Here is a 27,166-nt window from a genome sequence, read left to right on the forward strand (position 1 = left end):
AAGAACACCTTTGTATATGGCAGGTTCTCAATACAATGCTTATCCAATTGAATTATTATCATGGACCAAATAAAATAGTAGTAGCTAATATTTGGTGGCACTTTCTGCGTGCCCAGTCCTCTTCTGAGAGCGTTGCACAACTCACCTGGTCCTCACCTGTAGCTTGTGACTGTCCACATCTCAGAGGTGAGAAAACAGAAGTCAAGGAGGTTAAGTAACACGTCCAGAGTCACACAGCTAGTAAGGGAGAGAGCTGGGTTGGAATTGCTTTCCCCATTGCCTGTAAGGGGGGAAAGTCCCTGGGCCCTACGAACTACATGTTTGTTTCTTCCCCCAAGAAGCCTTGGCTCCAGAATGAATTAAGGCAAAGCCAGACTCTGACTTTGCTGGCCTTGCTTTTAGCCAGACAGGCAGCGACTCTGTGGAAGGCTGGCACTCATTCTCATCCTCAGCCCAGAACGAGCCTGGAAATAGAGGCTAAGCTCTCTTGAACTCTCAGTGTGAAAGAAAGGGAAGAGAGGGCTTCTGCTGTCTTTGGTTGCTGCCCACACACTGTCCTGCCCTTGAAGGTGCTGTCCTGGCACTTGAAGTTAGCTCAGGCTCCCTTTCCATGTTTCACATTAAGGGGAGGACTCCTCACTTTCTACGATCTCAGCATCTCCTCAAAATGAAAATGGTAAACCAACAAGCTTGCCATTTATAGAGCAAGAGTTGCACATTGAAAGCTCAATGCATATTGTTCCCAATTCTAGCAGCAACCTGCAAAAGCAAGCATTGGGAATCACCTGTTTTACTGACTGGGAACCTGAGGTGCAGAGTTTAAGTCCCTTGTTCCTTGTTATACACCCAGGAGGCAGCAGAGCCCGGAAAGGGCTGGGGGTCATCTGAGGATGCAGCTCTGACCTGTGGAAGAACTAGCTGCTGTCCTCAGACCCTGTGGGGAGTTGTCATTTGTCCCAACCCCATCTCTGCATGAAATGCAAATGCCTCGTTTATTTGTCCATTGCCCAGGCTGGAGCATAAGAGTCTTTCAAACACCCTCCCTGCCTCTCTCTGTAGTGGTCATCTCCTCTAGGGCAAAGCCACTTGCAGGGGCTGCCAGGTTTGCTGACCCTGAGGATGGCTCTGCTTCAGTCTGACCTTCCTGATGTTGGCACCCATCCTTGGGAGAAGGCTGGGGGGCTGGCTGGACTGTCCTGGGCACGTCAGTGCTAAGAGTTAATGTCAACAGTATGGGAGGAAGGAACGCAGGGCGGAATGGGGCTGTCCCTCCTCTGAGGTGGGGATGGACAAGGGCTGGGAGCGCCTCCAAACATGGAAAGGCTGAGGTGTTTTCCCCAGGGACACTGCCCACACAGGGGAAATGACAGGCCTTCTTTATAAAAGTGACCGAGGTGCAGGGCTTAACCTGAGGGGCAGGGCGTGTCACTGCACAGAGCCAGCCCCACCCTTGGGGCTCAGACAGGACCCACAGGCAGGCCCCAGAAGTTCCCTCTAAGTAAGTAAGGGCACCTTACTGCCAACAAAAGCTTAAGAGGAAGCAGTGTATGAAACAGCAAAAAAGACCCCCTTTTAGCAGTGTAAGTTATTTTATAGGTTCAAGTTCATGAAATCAACTTATTATAAAGCAGTCAATGCAAACAGTGAGGCTCTTTTGACAGGTACAAAACTTTAAATGGGAGGCATGGGTGGTGTTTGCTGACAGTTTCCTGCTAGTGTCTCACTCGTACTTATGTTATTTGGTGGCACATTAATGAGGAAAATCTGGATTCATACAGATCAACTATTATACATCCCAAAAGTTTAAAAATGTCTGTGTTGCCATTTCAGGATGTTTAAATCTCAGGGCAGGAAATTTATGTTGGGGTCTACTTTAAGACACACTAACTTAGCAAGCGAAGTGAAAACTTTGGTGGTCTCCAACGGTTTCAGTTTTAGAAATAGTTGAGTAATTATACTTAGGAAGCGCAGGTGAGACCGTGTAGCGCTCTGACACTGGCCTAGGGTGGACCCTCGGCTTCTGCATTGGAACCACTGGCCCAGGAGAGTGAAGGCAGCTTCATTTGGGGCTGTGGGAACTTGCTGGGCTGCTCATTAGCGACTGAGTGTATGTTCAGCACAGCCTGTGCGCCCATCACTGGGAGGGACTGTATTATGGTCATTCAGTGGGGTTTGTTTTCAGAGAGACCTGGGTCTGACTAGGAGAGCTTTCACTTGGCAATGCCCCCACATCACTGTTTCCCCACCCCACAAAGGGAAACAGTGCCACCCAACCAGTATGATTCCTGTGGGGTTAAACAAGATCCTCTTTACAGCTGTTAGCCCATGTGTTGGCATTTAGAAAGCACTTACTAAGGGGGACAGGGAACAACTATTTGGGCAGCTGCCGTGGGCTGAGCAGCGTGGCGCCATGTGGAGCTGAGGACAATGGGTAGCGTGGGGGACTGTCCTGTACCCAGGTCCACACGCACCGATGTATTGGATTTGGGTATCCAGTAGCAGCTTACATTCAGGAACAAACAGGATTCATGACCCCCTGGTCTTCCCAACCTTGGGGGCTCCCAGACCATATTATTCTCTTGGTGAATGACCTTAAAATAATTATCCACTCTCCTTGCCAGGGCCTATGACCTTGGACTCAAAGTGAAGTCCACAGACCAGCAGCCTGGCGTCTCTCCTGGGGCTTGTTAGAAAAACAAGTGCTTTGGCCCTCCGGGGTCAGAAGCTGCATTTTAACAAGGCCCCTGCTGATTCTCCTGCACGTGGAGTTAGTGGTGTGCTGAGCCCACCTCCCGCTCTGACTTTCTCAGGGGTCACCTTCTCCTGGCGCAGGAGCCCTGGTGCTGTGAAAGCCGGGCCAGCTGCTCCCCCTTCTTGGTTCCTTCTGTGAGTGAAGGGTGGTCTCCAAGTTTGCTAAATGCCTGGCTGGCTGCTCAGATGGTTGATTTAGGACCCACCAGAGGTGGCCCTGGGCACAGGTGTGGGCGGGCATGCCTCCTACTCCAGCTGGCTCTTTCCAGGCTGATCCTTCAGTCCATGGGCAGGACCCTCCCGGAGGCTACTGGGAACCAGTTGGAATACACAGAGAGCTGCCTGGAGGCTGGGGCAAGTGAGGGGGTGGGGTGGGGAGAGATAGCGTCATTGGTGCTTTCTTTTGGCTTGGAGTGGGGAGTGACCATCCTCGTATCCTGGCCCAGGGCCTTGCTGCTACTAAAAGGGACAGTGGTCACTCAACTCCTTGTACAGAAGAGTGATGAACATTTTGGAGAAGGCTGTACCAGCCAGAAAAGCAAAATGCAGTTGGCGGTCAGCAGAGCACCTCCTCTCACTCCGCGCCCTAGGGCTGTGGGAGTCCCTCCCTCAGTGGCCTGCAGCTCTGACTGTTGGATCTCACAGGTAGAAGAGACCTGGCAGACCCACCTCTCTGGCAATGGCAGCTCCAGGCAGGGGGAGTGTCACCCCAGAGCGCTCCCACCTGAGGTGTGGACGGCACCCCAGGGGTGGTCTTGCTGACAGACCAATGAGCAGCTGGGGGAAGCCTGTCCCTCCAGGTCCTGTGTGACTTCCACTTGGGAACCCTGGGTTCGCTGCCTGGAGCAAGGCTCTACTGAGGGGCCTGAACACCGACCAAGATGACGTGGTGTCAGGGTGGCTCAATCTGGCCACTGTGAGGGCCGCAAGCCTCGGCTCTACGCTGGCGGTCAGAAGAGGTGAATGTGGTCCTGTGGCCTGGCTGGGGATGGGGAGGGGAGCCCAGGAGCCGAACATTCCTGGGGCTCTGGGACACTCTCTCCACCCCTACTTCCTCCTGTGGTTTCCTTTTCGTAAAATGACTCTGCCCTGATCAGTTTTGGCCAATATCTTGTGTGCTCTGCCCACTCATCTCTCTCTCTCCAGCTACCATACTGGCGTGGGATGCTCTTTCCACTCCCCCCGCCCCTGCCCCCGCCATCTCTTTCCAGCCATCCATGTCTTACAGCCTGGAAGGCTTGAGTCAAGTCCTAGCTCCCCCTGGAGTTTGTCCCAAGGCCTCCAGCGCGGAGCTCCATCTCCTTCACCTCTGAGTGCCTCCTTCCATCCTAATTCATCCACAAGGCGGCGCTCAGTGCTGCGCTGGTTTTTTCTGTGCAGTTTTCCCGTGTGCTGGATGACCCCGGCGTGACTGTGTGAGCGCAGGGTCAGTGTCTGTACCCCAGACCCTCATTTACATTCATGAAGCATTTCTGGTACCCTGTAGGTGCAGAGCAGTGTGCTGAGCTGCAAGTGTGTGTGTGTGTGTGTGTGTGTGTGTGTGTGTGTGTGTGTGTGTGTGAGAGAGACACATTCCGCCTTTAAGGAACTTACAGTCCAGAAGGAACGATAAAACATGGCACAACAACTAACTGTAGGAATCAGAAACAGTAGAGACAAGACACCATGAGGAGTCAGAGGGAGAGATGGGGGAAGGGGTCAGGAAGAGCTTCCTGGAGCTGGTGGCCTCTAGAGTAGGACTCAGAGGCTTTCGATTGGAGTGACAGTCGTGGGGGAAGCGTAGGTTGTCCTGGGGAAGTGGAGAGTCTCATCTGGTGTTGGGAGCCTTCAGTGGCCCCAACGGCACCACCTGCTTCTGTCCTCCAGGTCACTGGAGCAGGAAGGGAACATGGACCACCTGGGCTCCCCGTGAGGACCCAGCAGTGGTGGGGGATGGGGTGTGGAAGCTCTGTCCTCGGCTGCACCTCAGATCCCATAGCCCTGACCCCAGCCCCTCTCACTCTTGAAGCCAGTGCCCCAATGAAGCTTTGGGGGCATATGGCCCGAGCACAGTGCCCACTGGCCAGCACCACTGAGGAACAGACTCAGTGATGGGAACCCTTGATGACGTTCTCAACCTGTGTGACTTTATTTTCACAGATAGAAGTCAGCACAAACCGAGGTCCAGGCTTTGGAAGAAGGCCGGGTGTTACTGGATAGGTGCGTGTTACAAACCGGAGCGTACACACCAGGACTGGCGGCCCCTCAGACGCCCACTGCTTCCTACCAGGGGCCAGCGGAGTCACCTCGTCATTCCTCATGGACAAGGCACTGGTCCAGATGGCCACTGCAGCATCCTGTGTGACTCAGCGTCTCCCCAGGCACAGGTGCTGCTATCTGCCACCTGCAGGAGCAGGGACAGCTCCCACTCCAGGTCTTCGATCCTCTGAGCCAGGTGGGCCCTCCTCACTTCCAGCATCAGAGCCTGGTCGCTCTTCAGGGCCCAGGTTCCTGGATGCCCTCTGTCTGGGCCACCTGCCTCCGCTGGGTTAGGTCTGTCTTCCTGCCACACACAAGGGAAGACTCTGGGAACCACCTGAAAAGAACACAGATGGAAAGAGGAGAGGTGACCCCTGAGAGTCCTGAGCACACTCTGCCCTGGAGCCACCAGGTGACCCTGGCATGACTGTTGTCACTCTGACAGTCTCTAGGCAACAACATCCATCCGAACATTTGGGAAGGTGCCAACGAGTCACCTCCAGGGACTTACCTCATGATTCACTAATAAAGCCATAGTGTCCCAAGTTTTTATTGCCACATTAATGCACAATAACTAATTACATCATTGCACAATTGTCATGTCTAATAATTTGGAGCAATTATTGAATAATTAAATCTTGCCACAGTTTATAGCCCCTCAGCTCATTCTGTTTTTTCCTTCCTTAACAGCAGGGATATTTACATAATGTCTCGTTAGGCATGACGTTTTCCAAGTCATTGTCATCTGAGTTCCTCGATATATTGACGATTGATCAGGCCCTGCACCTGGCCCCCCCGCAGTGGCACTGTCTTCACAGTGGTCTGACAGCGGGAGGAACAGAGCCCACAGCTCCATGACCCCTGTGGAAGGGGGTCTGGCGAAGCCCGAGGAGTGAATGCTGCTCGTATTGAGACCAGAACACAAGGGGAGCTGACACCCGCATTTGGGTTTCACAGGGAAGACCGGCCTCAGGGGTCCAGAGACCCAAGGGTTTGGGGTTCAGGGAACTTTGGGCCTCAGGAGACACAGTCCCTGTGGCCGCTCTGGGAAGGACACCTGTGGCTGTGTGACTCAGCGTCTCCCCAGGCACACAAGATAAATTTTCCTGCAGGCGTTTGTGGGCGTGGGTGCTTTTCTTGCCCTTTTTGCCTTAAGAGAGAGAGAGATCAGTTTGACCAAGAAGAACCAACTCTCCAGACCTCCCAACATCAAGACTCAGGCACACACAATGCTCTTGTGGAACTCTGAATTCAGGGAGCAGCACAGCTGTCCCCAAGCTGGCCCCTCCTAGGCCCCCACTTCCAGTATCACTATGGCAGGCGTCCTCCCTGCTTGTGAAGAGGGGACTCCTTGGCAACATAGGGCACCCCGGCACAGACACCGGCTCTGGGAAGCCTGGTGACTGGTGATGCCTGCCCACATCCTGCCACTACCCACAGCATCACCCAACTCAGCAGGGTGGAGACAAGGGTAGATGAGGGGGCGCTGGGCTCAGGAGCAAATGTCGGTGGGGTGGGGGTGGGGTGCAGGGCAACAAAACACAAGCCAACAGAAATAGTACTTTAACGCAGTATTTAAAACAATCAAACTGGCAAGTTAAGGCACATTCACTGGCTGCCTGCTTTAGCAAATAAAGTTTTATTGAGCTCAGTGCAGACATCACAGAATGATCACTTCTGTCTGTTATCTTTGTCCCCTCCAACCTCCCCTATGTCGACACCGCCAGAAACCAGAGTGAGAATGGGGAGCAATCCAGATGGGAGATGCACCCCACGGACAAGACCTTGTTCTAGTACCAGGCTGCGTGTGTGTGAGCAGCTAGTTCTACTGTCCGCTTTCCATGCCCCTCCCCAACATTCCCAGGCCTTCAGTGTGTGACCCGGCAAGCCCAAGGACTGCTGCGCTCCCCGTCTCTACACCCATTTGCCAAACCAGATGGGCAAAACTGGACTCCAGCTTTGGGCTTTCTGGTCAGAACTGGTTGTTCTGCTCCAAACCCCTTTCTATGGAAGGGGCTGTGACTCCGTGGGCGCCACACTGTGAGACCCAGCTGCGTGTGGACAGCTCAGGAGCTGAGAGGGTGGTCTGCTGGGCTTACCTGGACTGTACCACCCTTGCTTGGGGGCAGTTGGTCTGACTTGTCCTCTTCTCTCTGGAGCTCTAGGGCATGAGCAGTGAGCTGGAAGAACTCCTCGTTCAGTGCATCCAAAGTGTCCTCCACCTGCCATATCTTTCTCTGGAAACAAGGGACATGAGGCTGTCATTATTTTCTCTTTTATTCTAGTTTCATTAAAAATCCACGGAGGTTCTGCTCCATGACAAGCAGTGGGGTCGGCACTAGAGAAGAGCTGAATTCAGGTCTGCTCAAAAAAAGCTCAGAGCCGACAGACAAGTAAATGCAGGGCTGCAATCCTACACAGTGAAGGCTGTTGTGGAGGCTGCAGGAACAACCAGCAGGACACGCAGGCAGGTGTGGTCAGGGAGAACTTTCTGGAAGAGGGGACATCCCAGCTGAATGTTAACAGATGAATAGTAATTAGCTGGGTGGACAATGTTAGAAGGGCATGCTAGGCAACGGGAATAGCAGGTGTGAGAACACAGACATATGAGAGAGCATAGGGAATATTCATCCAGCTGTCAGTCCGTCCGTCCATCCATCCATCCACCCACTCACCTGTCAGCCAATGGTCAATTCTGGGACTCATTAGTGAACTTCCATGGGGTTTCCAGTCTATGAAGAACAGCAGACATGGAACAAGGAAGTATGAGTGGCGAGTATTGCCTGTGGGGATGGTCAGGTTGCTGTGGGAAGCCGTCAGAGCTCATCTTGGTGGTAGCATGGACTTTGTTAGGAAACAAGGAGCTGACGCTGGAGAAATGGAGGTGGTGTAGGAAGTGGGGAGAGCAGGCCACAAAGGACCTTCTGTGCTGGTCTTGTCTATTATGGACAAGACCTTCTTATTAAGAGAACCCTCAATTTGTCAGAGGTGTCAGTGTGCCCAGCTGAAAAACTGCTCTTCTTAGATTCTTTTATAGCTACAGATGAGTTAGTGACTAAGTTTTGGCCAATGAGATGTAAAAGAAAGTTATTGAAGGGATGGCTTCTGGAAACTTCGTTGAAAAGAGCTGACGTGGTTGGCCTGTGCCTTTTTACCTTCCCACCTTTCCAGCAGCTGTCTTGTGACCACAAGTGAGCATGAAGATGAAAGTCATGTGCTGAGGGTCACGAAGCAGAAGATGGAAGGATCCTGGAATTAGTAGGACATTGCGGTTGCTGATGGGTTTACTTTTGAATGTGTTAAATTTAAGCTATCAGCCCATGAGCTCATATAATGACTGACTAAGTGGTGAACTCAGCTGCCATGGAAAGCCCACCTCTTGCTCCACACATGAACCCCCAGGTAAAACACAAACACAAATGCAGAGTCAGGTTTGAATGGGACTCTCCTGACGCCAGAGGTGAAGAAGTGAGTCAGGGGTCGGAAGGAGTTGAGGGCATGGGGCACGCAGGTGGTCCTCCTTGAGGCTGAGGCCTTAAGTCCCACCTCAGACAGGCGTTGAGGCCACAGGGCCATCTGTGGCAGGAAACTGGTCCAGAGCTGCTTGAGTCAAGTCTGGACCCAGGAAATGGCTGTCCCTTCTCTTAACTCGAATAAAAAAACCTGCATCTGGCCTCAGCATGCGGCTTCTTGCTCAGGGCTGAGGTTGGAACAGAACTGATGGGAGAAATTGGAACCCTGAGGCTATGCCTGAGCACACTGCCAGAGGCCAGAACTGTCTACCCAGGTGAGAGACATGGAAACCCACACACCCCGTTGTGCACAGTGACAACCACAATTGCCCTACAGGGTCAAATGCCCCACTGAAATGACCCATAGACGAAAACACAAAACATGAAAGGAAACCCAACATCATGAGGGCCAATAGATATGATGAAAGTATGCCCAAGAGGCCACAGATAGTGGGTGAGATCTGAGCAGGACCGCTAGATAAGCATGTTTAAAGTGTGAAGAAGACAAAAGAAGGATAAGAATCCATAAGGCAAGACCAGGGACATTATGGACAAAAAGAGAAATCTAGAAATAAAAAACTGTCAAGGACTATGATGGATTGATGGAATATAGGCAGATCTAGCTGTAGTGAGCTTGTAGGAATTTGTGAGGAAATTACCTGGGACAGAGCACAGAGAGCCACAGGAAAAGTAAAGGAGAAGTGAAGAAATATGGAGGCAGAAACTTTAAGTATTGCCTAGCAGTATACATAAACAGGTGGTGCTTTTTTGCATATATTTTTTTACAAGCACTTGTAGTGTGTGTACATTTTGCCATCTCACTGGCCCTGAACACCCTCCTGAACTGTCAGTTCCTGGAGCAGGGGCCTGGGTTTGTCACGTCTGTGAACGCCCTGCTCCCTTACACTCAGCTCCTCCTGTAAACATGGGTGGGAAATGATAGGAGCTTAGGGAGGGATCTCCTTCCTCTGCTTCATTTGTGTCTCTTGAGAGAGAGTGAGGAAATAAAATGGAGTCGTGGTAGTCAAGCTGTTGACTTACTAAAATAAATTAGGTTGAGGTATGAGGAAATGCTTCTGTTCTTGCTCTACCTAACCTGGGAACGTAACTTTTTGAACTTTCCACTGGGTCAATGTCTGGGCATACATCAGATCTCCAGATAATACTCTGATTACCTCCTGAAGGACTCACTTATCCAGGTCACTGGACCTGACCAGACCTCCTGGCACCCACCTTCTAGGTCACCTGGCACCCATCATTCTGACTGCCTAACATCTGATTGAACACTGTCCTGGACCAATCCTAGGACTAAGAATGCAGGACTGATAACTCTGAAAAATGCACTTTTTACTATGAGAACTCTTAACTTTTCTTTTTTCTTTGGGACACTTTTGGGTTTTTGCCTAGTTGTGTTCTAGGTTTGCAAACCCTAAGACCCTTGAATAAATCCTTATCTTTTATTTCTAGCAAAGCCTCCAGACTCTATTTGAGTTCATTCAACACTCTGAGTGAGGTCAGGCAGCAGGATATGGAAGAAAAGCACACATTTTTGATGTGGATAAATTGGATTCGAAACTCTCTTGGGCAAAGTCACCTCCTTTCTCTGAGGCTCAGCTCCTACACCTGAAGAGTGAAGGGAAATGAAGGTTGCGAGGTGCTGCCATGAGGGTAACATGGAGTATTCTCTGGAACACTGACTAGCTCAGGACCTGACTTGTAGGAGGCTCTCAAGAAATAACACCTTTTCTTTCTCTCTCACTTGGGTGCTGACGTGGTTCCCTGTGTATTTGGCAGAAAGAAAACTAACCATGGCTTGGTACATGGGAATTGTAGGGGTTCAGAACAAGTCACTCCAGGCTGTGCCACTCTGGCATGCAGATAATTTCAAGCTGAAAACAATCAAGGCCCAGAAGACTCAGGAAGAAACTTTGACCTCCCCTTGACTGCCTAAAAGAAGTTAGAGGACCTGCTTCAGGAAACAGCCATCATCACAGATACTACAGTTTAATAGAACTAGTATGTGATGGACAGGGAGGAACCTAGCAAGGCCCCTTTGATCCAAGTTCTTCTTTGTGTCCCATTGTTAAAGCTGGCCCAGCAAACATTTATTTACCAAACATTAGCTCTTTTCATCTCCTTGTGCATTGCCTTACTTCCCTTTGAAATTCTAGACCCCTCCTTCTCCCTCCTTAGTCCAGAATAACATATAATTCCTCATTTTGCCTCCTTGTCTTTGGAATTTTCACGCTTATGTGAATTCCCCGTGCACAGATATTGAAACTTGATTTTCTCCTGTTAATCGGCCTTACGTCATTTTAATGATTTGACTAAGAGGGGAAGGGGAGGATGTCCCCTTCCCCACAGAATGATGGGTAGAATAGTTTCTATGCATTTTGGACACCCAATGGCTTCTCATGTCATGTGGTTCCATTGTATCAGGAACTGTCACAGTATCTACTATTTCTCCTTCATGAAGAGGGAAAGAGAAAAAAATGTTTTTCCCATAGAAAGAGTTTCCCAGTCTGTCCCCACCCTGGGATGTAGGAGGGAGTGGTGCCAGTGAAATTTGTAGGATCTGCTACACTTTCAGTATCAGTGCAACTGGTTTTAAGTGAGCGGACAAAAACCCAGATTTCTGAGGCTGCCTGCCCTATTGACCAGAAACTGTTTCATAGATTTCCTTCCCATTTCTATTCCCCTTTAAATCTGATCTGCCCTAGTATCTTCTGATTAAAAAGACAATGAAAAACAAAAATATGTCATAGAGGAAACAAAGAAAATCTCCCAATTTTTGTTTTTCTAATTGTAAAAGGTAAACCCTTGTTCATTGTAGAATATTAGTAAATACAAGAAAGTAACTACAAGAAAGTAAATACATTAAACATATGAACAAGTGTGTTAATATTGTCATGGCCACTGAGGTAGAGGCCCCAAGGGCCCGAGTGCCCCCTCTGTGCCTGTGCAGGGTCCACCCACTGTGGAGGGTGGTTTATCTTACCCCTTGACACTGTGCTCAACCATCTGAGTTGCTTTGGCCATTGGGACAGGCAGATGTCATACTGTGCCAGTCCCGAGCCTGGGCCTCAAGAGGCCTTTTGTGATCCCACCATTGTCACAAGGACAAGTCCAGGCTGGCCCACTGGCCCTGAGAGGGGTAGGAGAGATGCAGGGTGCAGTTGCCTCTGATACAGTGCCCCAGGCAAGCCCAGACCAGAGTTGGGGCCCAGCCAAACCGCAGAGCCCAGAACTGTGGGAGAGAGCTGGGCCAGACCAGCTGAGCCCCTGCAGCAGGAGCAATGTCTCACTGCTGTCTGTGCTCTTTGCCTTGTGGCAAAGCTGACTGATAGACCCAGTCACCATTTTGACACTGCGGGCCTTCCCATTTCAGTTTCTCTCTTCCTTCTACCATGTTGCTCTCGCTCCCTTCTCTATAAGAAATGACATGTACTCGCAGGTGAAATCCTGCAGTATATGCAATTCTCCACCCCGATTTTTCACTTTAATGACATTAAAAATTTCTATAGCATCATTTTTAGTAAAGGCATTGATATTTTATGATAGGGCTCTACCGACCGTAATTTGGGTAACCCTCGTATTATGGAAAATTTAGGTCGCCTCCATTTATTTTTATGTCATAAAAAATTGCCATGAACTTGTTTTTTTGTTTGTTTGTATTTAAAAATAATTTCTGGGGCAGCCGGATGGCTCAGTTGGTTAGAGTGCGAGCTCTGAACAACAAGGTTGCCGGTTCAATTCCCACATGGGATGGTGGGCTGCGCCCCCTGCAACTAAAGATTGAAAACAGAGACTGGACTTGGAGCTGAGCTGCGCCCTCCACAACTAGATTGAAGGACAATGACTTGGAGTTGATGGGCCCTGGAGAAACACACTGTTCCCCAATATTGCCCCCCAATAATAATAATAATAATAATAATAATAATTTCCCTTAGAGAGATTCTTAGAATTGGAGATACTGAGGCAAATGGAGTGAGTATTTTAGAGGCTTTGGATGCAACTTGCCAGGTGGTTTTCCAGAAGAGTTTTAACGTTTTACCCTCAACTAGCTGGCATGGGGGTGTGGCTCTCTTTAATCGTCACAGTCACTTAGTACTTAAGTTAAATATTTTAAGTAGATAAAAACACATCTAGATTAATTAACATTTGCTTCTTTGAACATTTTTCATATAATTTTACTCGTTTGTATTTCCTTTCTCTTAGGGCCACTTACACATTTTTTTCTAATAGAGCAAAAGTGTCTGCTAGTGTTAAATTTCTGACCTAGAGATTCCTGTTTTGTGTTATTACATAGTCATATCTGTTGTTGCTCTCCTTTGGAGTTTTTTTCTGTTGTTTTGCAGATTCTTTTAAACCTTCACAAGCTCTGACCTGCCCTCTGGAATATGACAGAGAACTGGGGAGGGCTTGTTGGTTGACTGAATGCGTTTCCTGACCAGTGTTCTCTAATACTGACTTCTTTCTCCACAAAATATCCTTCCCAGTCATTTTCCTCCAACCCTGTATTTGACATCTGTGTCCCTGAATCTCATTTGGTGTGTAGGTGACAAGCAGGGCTGAGGAGAGGGACAGCTGGACAGCACAGCACCCTCAGAGGTGGTGAGGAGAGCTGGTGGCCCAGTGCTCCCTCTGTGAGGAGAGCCTTGGCCTCAGTGGCCCCTTCCTACCTGCAGCTCAGGAAAGCCTCCGTGCATGTGACCATGTCCCAAGCCTGGGCTCCTGGCTCCTCCTTTGGTGTCACCCTGAGGGTGTCGTCCAGGTTTCAGGTCCTGCGGGGGCCTGGGAATGAGAGGCACCCTTTTGGGCCTCTGCTGCCCAATAGCACATTCTAACCCCCAAACCAGAATATAAAAGACAGTGGCCACTTTTAACTCCTCCCCGAGGTGCCTGAGATTAGAGAATGAGAAATTAGGAGATGGAGAAACTGACAAACCCTCGGATTCCTTGAAGCTGGACTAACCACCTATACAGCCTTCCCTGCCACCCCGAAATATGGTATATGGAGTATTTCGAGCAGAAGGCAGTGAGAAGTACACACAAGGACAGCTCTCTGCCCTCCCCCTATTTGCCTAAATGCAGGACGCACCTTTCAAGGTGCCCCTTGCCGCACATAAGGAAGAACAGAAGTTAATCACCTGAGGTGACTCTAGATCCTTATGAGCCCAGAGACACCGCCAGAGAAATTTACATAAAAACCCTGCTGAAACTATTTGTTGGGGCAGCCGGTTGGCTCAGTGCTTGGAGCGCGGTGCTTATAACACCAAGGTCACCAGTTCGATTCCCACATGGGAGTGAGAAACAATAGCTTGAGCTTGGAGCTGAGCCGCAGGTGGGTGGCTGGGTTGGCTCTGTGGTTAGAGTGCGGTTCTCTTAACACCAAGGTTGCTGGTTTGATTCCCACATGGGCCAGTGAGCTGCAGCCTCCACAACTAGATTGAAAACAACGACTTGACATGGAGCTGATGGGTACTGGAGAAACATACTGTTCCCCAATATTTCCCCCACCCCCGAAAAACCAATAAAAAAACACAGGGTGGCCGGATGGCTCAGTTGGTTAGAGCACGAGCTCTGAACAACAGGGTTGCTGGTTCGATTCCCGCATGGGCCAGTGAGCTGCACCCTCCGCAACTAGATTGAAGGACAAGACTTGGAGCTGATGGGCCTTGGAGAAACACAGTGTCCCCCAATATTCCTCACTGTCCCCCCATATTCCCCAATGTAAAATTAAAAAAAACGAAACAAAAAGGGTGTTCCTTTTAAAAAAACAAACAAAAAAACCCAACTAGTTGTCATGGACCATTGGTTCCCCATATATTCACCTTCTCACGTGCAGTGCCCTCCCTGCCTTCTAACCACTCTCTGAGAACATCATCACGGAGCTCCAGGTTCTCCAGGTTCTGTTTGTTTTTCTCTTGTGGATAGTTTTTGTCTGTCTAATTTACAGGGCCTTGCCCCAGGTGGGTAGAGGAAAGGATGTTTTTCCTTCCCTACATCAGGCTGGCTATGCCCGTCAGGGCCTGTCCTCACGGTGCCCTTTCTGTGGTCCAGTACCTGCTCTCTATCCTCCGGGCCTGGGAAGGGAGAGATGGGGGTCCAGGGAACTGAACTAACCTGTGTGGTTATGTGGACCTGCCATACCTTTATACGTGGTCCTTTATTACACCTGCCTCAGATTTCTACCTAGAATGTGCCAGCTGCTTCCTGGGGGGACACTGGTTAATACACTTTTCAGACTCCCCGTGGACAAATCAATTCTAGACCTCAGTTTCTATGCCTTGAGGTGAGAGGGCTGGACTGTCTCCAGGAGACTTGGGGCCTCAGTTCCCGAGCCCTGCCTCAGCTTCCTCACCTCCATGTCGCTGTCAATGCTGTTCCCCTCTAGGAACACCCTTTCCAACACCTCTGCTGGTCAGCCCCCTACTCACCCTTACCGTAAAGTCTATCTGAAATGATACCACGTCACCAAATCTTTCCTGGTCCTTATAGCCTTCTTTAAACCTCCAGAGCTTTGTATTATGATCATTTGTTCTTTCTGACTCCATCAGCCCTGCATCAAAGATGGCGCTACTCATCCTCGGGTTGCAGCTCCTGACACTGGCTGGAAGGTGTCTGTGCCAGATTTACAGTGTTCAGGGCACAGTCTAGTCTAGACCCAGCTCTCTGGGTGCCCAACCTGCCCTCCCCCGTGTCACTCTTCTTCCCAGAGTCCCTGATCCCCCAGGCCCCAGGGCTTTAGCAGGAGAGGCTGGATTCCTCTCCCTTTGCCTCAGGGCACTTGAATTATTTGGATATGCTCTCTAGGCCACTTAAGCAAGAAAACCAATAGGAGAGATGTTTCTGGGAGGCAGGACTGCGTGGGATCTGGCTGTGTGGCTCCCGGTATGCTCTGTAATTTCCAGGTCCTGTGAGTAATATGCCTCTGTCTTTCTGAAGTGCCCTGACAGTTCTTGCTGAGGGCGTCTTGGAATCATATAAGAACCACAAGGGTTGGCCCAGCCACAACACTGGTCATTGATGGGTTGAGGTCAGCACAAAACACATTGGTGGAAATCAAGTCGACAAAGCAAACATGTCCACCTCAGCCTCAGGTTGACTTGGAAGAGCACAGCGACCCCGTGGCTACACCCCCAGAAGAGGAGGGGGAGTCAGGAGGAGGAGGGTGGGAATCTGAAGTCTGGGGTCAGCCAGAGTGGCTATGGCCCTGTGCCCACTGTGGGACTAACCCCAATAAATGACGTGAGTTCAGATGAATTACTCAAAACAGTGAACCCCTTGGCAAACCAGACTGGCCACGACGATGGGGGTTACTGTGGGCAGGGAGCCCTGGATCATGTAGCTGGATCTCAGTGGGGGAAGGCTTTAAATCAGGTGCTGGATGGAGCCAGCCCGGTGGCTCAGGTGGTTGGAGCTTTGTGCTCCTAACGCTGAGGTTGCCGGTTCGATTCCCACATGGGGAGAGCGCAAGACTCATAATACCAGCATGGGCCAGGGAACTGTGTCCTACACAACTAGACTGAGAAACAACAGCTTGAACTGGAGTGTGGGGGGAGGCGGAAGAAAGGGGGGAAACATCAGGTGCTGGTGATGAAAGTAAGACCCTCAGTGCCAGGCCGCACCTGAAGAACACAGCAGCTGTGTGCAAGCTTAGGCGTGACACCCGTCCCCACCTTGCATCTGAGGGTGTCCCCACCTTGCACTTTGGTGCTCCCCATTTGAGGGTGGGGCTCGGGGCTTCAGGAGCACGTCATTCGCCAGTTGAAGGTCTTGTTGACAGATGGAGAGAGGCTGTTCACCAACCTGACCAGAGGCCTTGGAAGAACAGACATTTCTGTGACTTTCCTCCAGTCTGGCTGGGCCCAGGAAAGAACAGCGGGGGAAAAAGGCAGTGTTGTCAGCCAGCCTGGGCTCATGCACTGATCTGAGCGGGGAGTCCATGTCTCATGTGGCCTCGCCCCTGACTGCCTGGTGTCCTTGGGGCCCCCGAGCACCTGCCCAGCAGCAGTTAAGACCTGATGAGGGTTGTGGCCTCCCTTTTAGTGCCTCCAGGCCCCTTGGGGACATGTGCCATGGCCATGCATTCTACCCTATTGTACTGGGGTATGCCAGGCGGGGCTGCTGAACAGAGGTCCTCTGAGTCTGCCTTACTCCTGACATGCTGCTCTCAGGGCTGGATCCGTGCCTGGTGCCTCTGAGCTTGGTGTGAGGGGCCAGGTCATAGGTGCCCTGGGGAGGCTGTCTGAGATAAGCTTTTGGAGGAGAGCAAGAGCTGAAGCTGGGGGTTAACCTCTGGGCACGGCAGTGGACCTGGGTTTGTGACCAGAGTACGGTCACCTGCAGAGAGTGTGTGTGCGTGTGTGTATGTGTGTGTATGTGTGTGGTGCAGTGTGTGTGCATATGTATGTGTGAGTGTGTGTGTCTATGTCTGTGAGTGTGTTGTATAGTGTGAGTCTGTGTGTGCCTAATGAGTCTCCATGGGTCAGGCTGATGGTGGAGCTGCTCTGTACACACAGGTGGGCTTCCTCTCTGGTGGGGGAAATGGGCGGGCTTTCACCTTCCTGCTGGTCCCAGCTGGTGGCCGTTGTGCATGAGAAAGTGCAGATGCCAGAGCTGCAATCACTCTGTCAAGCTGAAAGCCCAGGGGAGAGACACTGGGGGTGCAGTCTGGGGAGGAGAACACAGAGGACGCCCTTAGACACATTATCTCACCTGACCACAGACCACAGACACCTGGCCTGACACCCCTTCGCTCTTCCCCACTTCTGAAGCCTGTGTGTGGCTGTGCGTGTGCCTCTCGCCCATCTCAGAACCCACTTCCAAGTCTCTCTTTCCTTTAGGCAGTCACTGCAGTGTGGATTTTTGCTTCCTGTTATAGACTTTTACTGATGGAACTTCTGTAAGGAGCCCTTTTGAAAAACAAAACTAAAAGTAACAACTAGGGAGACTGTCAAGAGCCTTAGGGTCCTGGTACTGTCATATCCCACACAAGGCCAGCAGGAGATCTGGGGGAGGCCTCCTCTACCACATTTACTCGAGTCTCCACTCCCCTGGCAAAGCATGTCCCTGCCTTGGCCCGGGCCCATCTGTGATCAGGGCGGATGTTTCTGGTTACCGCAGGGGGTGCTTAGCACCAAGTGACCCAGTGAGCAGGAGACACACAGCTGGGCACGCTACAGAGTTAGAGTTAATATTATGGCTTTCCACCTGCCCACATGGCCCCACCCCTGCACCTGCCTCTCACCTGGAAGACGCTGCAAGCGCTCCCTGGGAGAAGCTGCCATGTGACTGCCCCACCAGTCCTCACGCTGCCCGGTGTCTGTCCTGGCCGTGGCTTTGGCCCCTGTCTCAGTTGAGCTGAGGCCCTGCAGAAGGTCCTGGAAGAGGCAGGACTCAGTCATCAACGTCCTTCTTGGGGAAGGACTGTCTCCCGGGGCAATGGGGATGACGGTGGCATGGCTGCCTCACCCGGAGCCCCTGGAGCTGCTGGCTGGCACCCCTGTAAAAGGCCAGCGCGTCACTCCTGTGCTTGCTGAGCTGGGCTGCCACATGCAGGCTCTGGTCCTCGAGCTTGTCGTAGAGCGTGCGGATGCTGAAGTCCTCCAGGGTCTTGGCTGGGAGCAGCTCCCCTGCGTGGGGGGGGGGGGGGGCTTGGAGTGAGACTGTGGGACGGGCAGGAGCCGGGAGCAGGGCCCAGCAGCTTCCCTGGTCCTTCCCATGGGGAGTGGCAGGCAGGGCACAGGGGCAGAGCAGAGGCCTGCCTGCAGGAGGTGGCACGCTCAGGGGAGGGGTGAGCGCTGGAGAACAGTGGGGTCAGGCTTGGCAGGTGCAGATGAAGAGGGAGACCTTCAGGTTCAGGAGCCAGCAGCGTCTGCAGAGCCTCCTTTGGGTGGGTGTGACTGACAGGGGCCCTGCAGCCTCTTGTCCTGGCGTCACACCGCTTTGCTGAGCGGAGTCTCCCTGCCCCGAGGAGGCTGGGTCGACCTCTGCCCGTTCCTTCCACCTGCGTTCATCTCGCTGTCCCCACGTTTGTTCCTATACTGTCTTGTCCCCCACTGTGCTCACAGATAGCAGGCGCTCACTAAGTGCTTGTTGGGCTGAGGCGCCACCTCTAGCCTTCAAGCAGGCGTGTGGCCCACACTGATGCCAGGAGACAGGTAACTTCACATCAGGGCGACCCCATCGAGGCTGCTGGCCCAAGAGGGGTTCTGTCACCTCCTGCGGGAACATCCCTGGCAGAGTGTCTCCTTCTCCCTCAAACTCACTCTGCTCTGCTAGAAAAGCCTGTGAGGGCAGGAATCCCTTCCCCTGGGGAGCTGCGTCTTGAGGAAAAAGGAAGGAAGGTGGTGAGGCATGCTGGCCTGTGCTCGGCGGGGCAACCCCTGCAGGAGGCTGAGTGAGAGTCCACTGCCAGCTCTACACATCGCCCTTTCCCGGGCCACGGGGTGCGTGTGGGAAGAAGGGGGAACCAGGTTCATGCTGGCAAAGTGATGGGGCCCATCCCAGGCAACACACCGGTCCCATGAACAGCCAGCTCTGCCTTCCTGTTCTTTGTCTGTGGCCAGGGTGGGGTCTGTCCCCTGAGCTCCCAGCCAGTCAGGTAGGAAAGGGGTGCGAGGGCAGCTTTTCAGAAGAAGGACTGGGATCTCCCACTTCACCAAGGTCCACCCCTCCACCTGCACTGTCACACGCCCACAGTGATGGGTGCTCCACCCTCCCCTAGAGGACCAGTCTGTCCCAGCACCCAGAGAAGGTCTGCCTGGCCCACCTTGTGCTGCGGGAGCTCTCAGCAGTGGGCCCCCAGCCCAGCCCTGGACCTGAATGGGGGCTGCATTTGGGGGTTTAAGTGCTAGCTTCGGTCCCTGATTCTCTGTAGCCCCTCCCTGTGTCCTCACTGCACAGGCTCAGCGGTCCACCCCACTCACCACAGTGGGAAGGGGAGACTTGTCCTGAACTTAGTCAGTCCTCTCTGCCCCCCAGAAAGGCTCTGTCCTCCCTGCACAGAGCCTTCACCAGGAAAGTGATGATGCCACCAAACCCCGTGACAAAGCAGAGTCAGGGACCACACAGAGGCCAGCCCTGGACAGGGTGTGTGTGTGTGTGTGTGTGTGTGTGTGTGTGTGTGAGTGTGTGTGAGTCTGTGTATGTATGAGTATGTGTATATGTATGTATGTACGTGTGAGTGTGTATGGGTGTGTGTGAGTGTGTGAGTGTGTATGTCGAGTGTGTGTACGTGTGAGTGTGTATGTGTGTGTATGTATGAGTGTGAGTGTGTATGTGTGTGTATGTATGAGTGTGTATGTGTATGTATGTATGAGTGTATGTATGTGTGAGTGTATATGTGTGAGTGTGTGTGAGTGTGTGTGTGTGCATTTGTGTGTGTGCAAGCCTGTGTTCAGGTTCACACAGCTGGGAGACTCCAGTGCTGGTTTGACCCCACGACCATGCTCGTGACCATCCCCTTCACTGCCTCCTCCAGGCCCCTGTATTCAGCTGCCTTCTTGGGTCCTACATCTCTGCAGTTAAGAACTATTACTTGGCACACAGTATAAACTTGATAAATATTAATTTTCCTTCTTTTTAAAAACAAACAAACAAAAAAACAATAGAGGCCACCGCTAAGCTGTGTGAACCCAGGCCAGTGAGAACCAGCGGCTCCTTTCTCTCTCCTTCCATCTGACGTTACCCAAAGTGACACAGCCCAGCTTTTCCTCCCAAGCAAGCGAGGGTCTTGCCTTCACGGGGCTGGCTCTTCACGTCCCTCTTAAACATCTCCTGCTCACAGTGGGTGCTGGGGGCCAGGTGGGGGCGAGGAGGTGTGGACCCCCAGGTTCTCCTTACTCCCAAAGCAATACTCAGATCTCCAGGTGTGTAGAGGAACTGACAGGGCACCCGAGTGATCCTGTAAGGGGACCCTGTGGACAGTCCTTGACTTCTTGCCCTGTGGTGAGCGAGGGCCAGCTAGCCAGGACTTGATTGGGTCCCCAAGCATAGTAGAGATCAGAGAGCTCTTGCTCCAAACGCACAGGCACCTTTTCTTCAGCCCTGACCGCCTGGGAACCCTGGGCAAGCCACTCACATTTCCTGAGCTGCAGTGTCTGTCTACCATGTGGGGGCAGTGCACACCTGGAAACACCCCATCCAGGTGTTATGAGAACCACATGGACAACATGAGTGTCCCACAGACTGTCAGTGCTGTAGAAACATGGGATGTCCCCCAGAGCATGTACCTGGGTGAGGAGGGGTACAGGGTAGGGAGACAGAGAAGGGACATGCCACACATTAGGGTGGTACCTGCGCCCTGGGTAATGGCTGTCTCCTGGGAATCGGCTCCTTCTCCAGAGCCTCGAGGACCCCGGCCTCCATGGAGCAGATGACTGGAAGGAAGCACCAGCCTCAGGGCCTAGGCAGTAGGCCTAGGCCTGGCCCCAAGAACCAGCAACGAATCGGTCAGCTCAGGAAGGTGCCCTTTCCCGAGTCCATAGGGCCACACTGGCTCATGGCTGGGGCAGGGCTAGGAGAAGCATGAAGGGGTAGGGGAACTCACCTGTCCCTGAGGGGCGCATACTCAGTGGGCACGTGAGGCTCCCCAAGGCCCCTCCACTGAGGTCTCCAAGCCTTCACGGGGCAGGCCTGGGCCAGTGAGGGTCTCAGCACCAGGCCCAGGCCCGTCAGCACTGCCGTTGCCAAGCCAACAGCCAACAGCACCCCTGCAAGGCGGGGGCCGCATGGTCAGAACTCAGAATCTCCCCAGGCTCCCAGGGTCCCAGAGAGCACCATTTTGTACTTGCCTCAGTGTCCCTGGTCTCTCAGCCTCACAGCCCCCTGTAAAATAACCCTCATTCCTGCACTGGGGCTTTATGACATCAGGGGTCCAATCGGGGGGGGTGTCTCCTGCACCCTGCACCCCTCATGTGTGGGCCTCTCCAGGACACTGCTGCTTAGCCCTCCTCCAGCATGTCCCAGTGCCAGGCCCGCTCCATGTGGTTTGCTGGCCACCTGGTGCCAGGTGGCTGTGTGCTCAGCCACTGCAGGGCTGCCTTAGGGTGGTGCACCTGGCAGGGGCCATGATTGTCCCCCGGTCTGGGGCTCAACCTGGAGAGCTCAGTGCAGACTGCTGACTCATGGAGAAGGAAAGAAGATGGGGAAACCCAGAGGAGGTCGGATAGGCATCTGAGCCACCCTGTGACCACACTCAGGGCGCCCATGACCAGGGAGGGACCCCATTCCCTGGGGCAAGTCCCAGCGATGAAGGGCATGGCGGTGGGGAGCTGGAGGCTGAGAAAGATCCGATAGCTTTGCTGACAATGAAGCCACAGGTGAAGGGCAAGCTCGTCCTTGTGCACATCTCTCGTCTCTGGGGCCCGGGCCAGAGTCAGACAGGGCTAGATACTCAGCTGGGGGTCCTGCTCTTCTCATGTGCCCCTTCCTTACGCCTGCTTCTCCGTTCAGGGTCCGTACCTGTGATCGCCGTCCAGTCGGGGCCCAGGTTTGGCAGCCTGCGCCTGAGGACGCCATGCCTGGCGAGCTGATATGGGGAGGAGGGCTGTACGGGGGCCAGGCCAGGACCGCAGGCCTCTTCCTTCTCCTTCACCAGCACCACGGCCATGCTCTCGGGCAGCCCGTTGTCTTGAAACACGTACGTGCCCGGATCAAAGAACTGGTGGGCAAACCTGGGGGGCAAAGGCCAGAATGCTGGGAGAGGTGGCTGCTCACACCAGGCCCAGTCTGGGCGGCCTCTCCCCACACACAGAGGTACCGTGGTCCCGGAAAGCTGCCTGTGACCCACCCCCCCCCACCTGTGCAGGCAGGAGGCCATGCCTGCCTGGGGTCTCCTGTGCCCTCCATCGCCCATTTCAGAAGAGGCTGTGACCTATGCTGGAGAACCTGGGACCCTCCAAGCTCCCAGGCAGCCCCACTTTGATCACCTGGTGAAGTTGAGGTGAGTTTCCTGCACCAGGTAGCTGAGTCTCCTGAAGGGCCCTGAATCCCAGTGGGGGTTGCTGTTGAACAGGTGCTGCTTCTGGTACACCGGGTAGTGACTGGCTGAGCGATCTGGGGAAGGAGCTGGGATTGGGCTGGTCCCAGAGGCTCCCCAGCCCCAGCCCTGGGCAGCGTGCACACGGGAAGCTCCCCTTCTTTTCCTCCGTGTCTATGAAATGTTTCCAATAAAGTGACGTTCTATCCTCCCATGTACGCGTATGTAATGGGACATTCGTACCTTGGTGCCAGGGCAAGATCTGTGTTCCCTCAGCCTACACAGCGAGCATATGCTCTGGTCAGGGCCACAGGCCCCAATGCCCCTTGTGGGTGCCCTGACACCCTCAGAGGCAGCACCTCTTCAACTCTGTACCCCTGGCACACAGTACGGTGCAGGCACGCAGCAGGCACACGATACCTGCTGTGCGGGGCTGAGCGTGAGCAGCCAAGGGGCTGGGCGGGGCCACTGGCAGAAACACCGGCCTGGCCATTCCCTGTGCACAAGTAGGACTTTCCTCTGCACAAGTGTCAGCTCCTCCTCCCAGGCCACCCCCTCCCCCTCACCCCCCAATAAATTGGGGCTCCGATCTCACCTCCCCCATCGTGTGGAGAAGGGGGATGCATTGGGTCACTTCACAGCTGTAAGTGCCAAGGCTTAAGGAGGGGCAGGTTGCCCCACGACCCCTGGGTTGATGGGGGAGCTGGGCCTGGAGCCCAGGGCACAGATGTCCCATTTGGAATTCATTGTCCGGAATCCATTTCCCCCCTTGACCCTCATGGCCTGGCACTGCTTCATGGGGAGGGACTCAGGTAGTTACATGACACATGAGACCAGACATCTCGTGGTCTTCTACCTGGGACAAGCGGCCTTTCTGCTCAAATTGGGTTAAAAGCATGGGCTGTGCGATGCACCTCATAGCCCATCCCAACGCTAGGACTGCAGCTGAAATTCCCTAACCAGACGCTGAAATCCTCAGCCTTGCCTGGAGGACACCTCCGTTTTTGTGCCTTTCTTATGTTGTTTTGTATGGGGCATTCTCTGGATGCATTTGTTGTTATAAAACAATTAACAAAACAGCCTGCATTTGTATTTATTTTCTATTTCATACTTCTCTGCCCCATAGCTTTTCTCAAAAAAAAGAAAAGAAAACCACACACACAGCAAAAAAGAAAGCCAGCCTGGGTTCTCTCATGCCTTTGGAGTGGCAGGCCAGTCTCAGCCAGCCCAGCGCCTGGCCCTGGTGTCTGGGTGGGAGCGGGTGGGTGGGGTGCCCATCCACCCACAGCTGCGCCCTAGGGGAGTGCCAGCCAGAGAATGGGAGGGAGTCAGGCCCACTGAGGGCTGGGACCGTGGCTCAGTGCTTGCAGGTGGACCGCGCCTGGCGGGGGTGAGGTCTGCTGCTGTCAGTGAAGGCCATCTTGTGAAGAGGACACAGGCTTGTTCTGTGAGGTTCCAGGGCTGGGAGTCACAGAGAGGGACACAGTCCTTATAACCCAAAGTGTCCCTGAGGGAGGGGCCTGCCAGGAGGCTGAGGGGTCTGGCCCTGGGAGGGTTTCAGGCCCTGGCAGGACGGCGGCCTGGCACTGAGCAGGCTTGCAAGGGGAGTAGAGCCAGGCCAGAGGTCTCCTGGTGAGGTCCCCCTTTCCCCCTCCTGAGGCACAGAGGTCTGACACCCCCGTGGGCTGCAAAGGGGACAGCCAGGCAGGGGAGGGATGAGAGCCAGGGTAGGAGGGAGGGTCTGAGGGGCAGAACTCACTGTGGGGAAGAATGTGAAGCTGGAACAGGATCACATCCCCTTCTACCAGGCAGACCACTGGGTTCGGAATCTGGGGGTGGATGCTGGGGCCGTTGGACTCTGGGTCTGTAGTCCAATGCCGCCTTTGCAGCTGGGGGCTGGACACAGGTGGTCCTGGGGAATTGGGGGAAGGAAAGCTGAAGCACCTTGGCCTACCTGGGAGCACACGTGCCCCCTGTTGTCCCCAGCCTGTCTCACTTTCCTCTTAGGGGCAGTGCCAGCCCTTCTGCCACCCTTGCCTCGTGGGCCATCTTTGGCCCCTGCCAGACTCTCACCTCTACAGCACAAAGCTCTGCATCCCGCACCCTTCCTGCAAGAGTGCAGCCATGCCCCTCGCCCGTCCCCCCTCACCCGTCCCCCCTCCTCTGGGCAAGCCGGGGCTGCAGTCTGCTGCGGGGGTCTCCGCTTACCCAGGAGGAAGGAGCCAAGCATGTCTTCTCTGGAGACGACGAAGCCAAAGATGCCATGTGGGCCACACTGGACCAGATGGACCCTGGCGTTCCCATGGAAGCACTGGTCTGGGCCCAGAGTGCTCGCCACCTCCTGAGGGCATGCAGCGGGGTGGGGGAGGGGCAGCACTGAAGCTTCAGAGATGGACAGACAGAAACCCAGAGAGCCCTCAGCATGGCCCCGGTCAGCCTCCCTCTGGACATGACTCCTTCCTCACTGAAACCTTTCCAGGTGGCCTCCTCTGCCCTGGGTCCCTCCTCATCTTCAGAAAACACGGCTGACTCAGCTCAGGCCCCTCTCCAGGGTCATTGTTTGCCCCTCTTTTCTCCCTACCTGCAAATGTGCTGGTTATGGAACAACGTAGAAACATCCCCTATCACCCAAATCTGCTGTCCAGGCCCCACCCTTCAGTGGCAAGCAGACACAGCCACCCAGAACCTTCTGGCAGACACACATTCAGGGTGAGCTGACCTACGTCCGGGACCAGGACCAGCCCCTCCCACCTTAAGGAAGCTTCGAGGCCCTGAAGACAGCCATTCTGGTGGCCAGAGATGGTCCTGCCCTGTGGCTAGAGTTTCAGGCTGGGACGAGAGGCTCACCATGTCTGTGACTGTGGTGAGTGGTTTCACATCCCTGGGCCTCAGTCACACTTCTATAAAGTGAAGCTGATCCTTTCTTTCTAAGGTCCCTTGTGGCATCAAACTTGATGGTTGACACTGACATAAGAAATGCCACTTCCTGACTCCTTCCTACCCTTCCCTCCAGCCCACAGAATGGAAATCCATGCAGATGGCAGCAGACTAGGCTGGAAGACCCGATATCACATGGACCTTCCCTTCTGATGCCTGGTTTCTTTAGACTTGGTGCCTGGGTTTTCTACAGACACAGGTGCCCTGGTGGCCCCATTGTCCCCCACTGCCATCCCCAGCAGGCAGAGGCTGTTACCCAACTGGGCTCACCCACTGGGTGCTGTCCCCAGCCTTGCCCTTCACGCTGAGTATCAGCTTTCTGCTGGGGCCCCAGGCCAGGGTAAGCTGGGGGGCCCTGGCCAGACACTGGGCATCACAGAGCTCTTCTGCTGAGATGTACTCCCGGCACCGGCAGCTGCAGGAGAAGAGATGGGGAGGGCTGCCCACTCCCTGACACCCCACAGCTGGCGCAGACCCCTGTGAGGGCCGAGTTGTCTAATCTTCCTAAGTAGCCACTGCACTTGTAACAGAGGACCACAGATGACCCATTACCGTGCCCTCTTGCCCTGCTTCTGTGGCAGCGGGCACCTCCCAGAATGGGAACCATGCCTGGGACAGAGAGCCCTGGCTGGGAGGCCCAGCGTTTCTGCTCTGGGTGTCCTGTTGAAGCGAGAAGGAGGACAGAGAGCTTTCCAACCTGGAGAAGTCCCATTTTTTCAGCAGGCCTCCCTGCACAGCAGTCCCCCTCCCCTGCCCCTCAGCAACTTCATCCAGGCCACAGGTCAGCTGGAGCACTAGAACTCAGGACAAGCTTGCAGTCCCTTGGGCTTGGCTTCTAGTCAGAGCCGGCTCTTGGCAGCTGGCTCGGGGGCCCGGGCGTGGCCCTCACGCTCCCTCATAGCCGCCCCTCCTCAGTCCTGGATGCTGGCCCCCAGCTGGTATGGCTTTGCTCCCTTCTCAGGGATGCTGCCATGGGCAGTTTCTGGAAAGAGCTTGCACTTAGCTCAGTCTCCCATCAGGGCGGGGTCCTGCCAACACCCTCTGGATGGTCCCTCTGGGGACAGTCAGGACCTGTCTGGAAATGGTGGCTTCATTCTATTCTCAGTGGCCTTTTGTCACTCACATGCCCAGTTCAGTGCTGAGCTCCCCACCCACTGGGTGACAGAAGGAGGAGCAGTTGTGCTGCTGGGGGGACACACACTTGCGGGTGGCAGCCAGGCGAACATCTCCAGCTGAGCAGCGCTCAGCGACCTGTGGGAAGAGAGTCGGGGGTGGGGGCTCTCAGCACCAGAGAACATTCCAGAGACGCAGGCAGGGACTCTGGGGAAGCAGGCTCCTCTGAGAGGCCATCTAGTCCATGTGCTAAGACTGGGGTTAGGCTTGTGGGTAGAGGGGCCCCATACAAATACTAGAAGTCTGCTGCCTTTGGGAGATTGGGAGGTCCAGCTCTGGGGAGACTGGACCCAGGTCCACACCCAACAGCTAAGATGACTTCCTAGGAAGTGAGGAAGGGTCGGCCAGAGTGAAGGCAGGGGCTAGTCAGGGAAGGCTTCCTGGCGGAGGTGATGGTGAGACTGGTTTTGACGTAGGATTGCGAGGGCAGGATGCTGCAGAGGTCAGAAAGACTGGAGTGTGTCAGGGCTTTCTGTACCACCTGGCTGGCTGGCTGAGGTGGACCCTCTAAAGACATCACTACATTTAAAAAAGAAATCAGATGCAGGGCCTGCAGAGCTGGCTGTGA

General features: G+C 53.7%; 1 protein-coding gene across 1 annotated transcript in view; it reads right to left on the reverse strand.

Moving 5' to 3' along the window:
- Positions 1–4,855: 4,855 nt before the first annotated feature.
- LOC109457001 (uncharacterized) overlaps positions 4,856–27,166 on the reverse strand; it is a 32,802-nt gene continuing 10,491 nt past the window's right edge. The window contains exons 9-23 of the mRNA XM_019749580.3: positions 26,549–26,676; positions 25,696–25,840; positions 24,697–24,829; positions 24,248–24,400; positions 22,439–22,565; positions 21,972–22,183; positions 21,058–21,220; positions 20,805–20,887; positions 17,979–18,139; positions 17,755–17,887; positions 17,068–17,177; positions 16,207–16,325; positions 13,184–13,295; positions 7,089–7,226; positions 4,856–5,326 (exon numbers count right to left, since the gene is read on the reverse strand). Coding sequence (XP_019605139.3) covers positions 5,048–5,326; positions 7,089–7,226; positions 13,184–13,295; positions 16,207–16,325; positions 17,068–17,177; positions 17,755–17,887; positions 17,979–18,139; positions 20,805–20,887; positions 21,058–21,220; positions 21,972–22,183; positions 22,439–22,565; positions 24,248–24,400; positions 24,697–24,829; positions 25,696–25,840; positions 26,549–26,676 — 2,196 coding nt within the window. The 3' untranslated portion in view covers positions 4,856–5,047. The remainder of the gene's footprint in view (positions 5,327–7,088; positions 7,227–13,183; positions 13,296–16,206; positions 16,326–17,067; positions 17,178–17,754; positions 17,888–17,978; positions 18,140–20,804; positions 20,888–21,057; positions 21,221–21,971; positions 22,184–22,438; positions 22,566–24,247; positions 24,401–24,696; positions 24,830–25,695; positions 25,841–26,548; positions 26,677–27,166) is intronic.

Source organism: Rhinolophus sinicus, chromosome 16, assembly GCF_057876585.1.
Source record: "Rhinolophus sinicus isolate RSI-liver-muscle chromosome 16, RSI-T2T, whole genome shotgun sequence".
Taxonomy (NCBI): domain Eukaryota; kingdom Metazoa; phylum Chordata; class Mammalia; order Chiroptera; family Rhinolophidae; genus Rhinolophus; species Rhinolophus sinicus.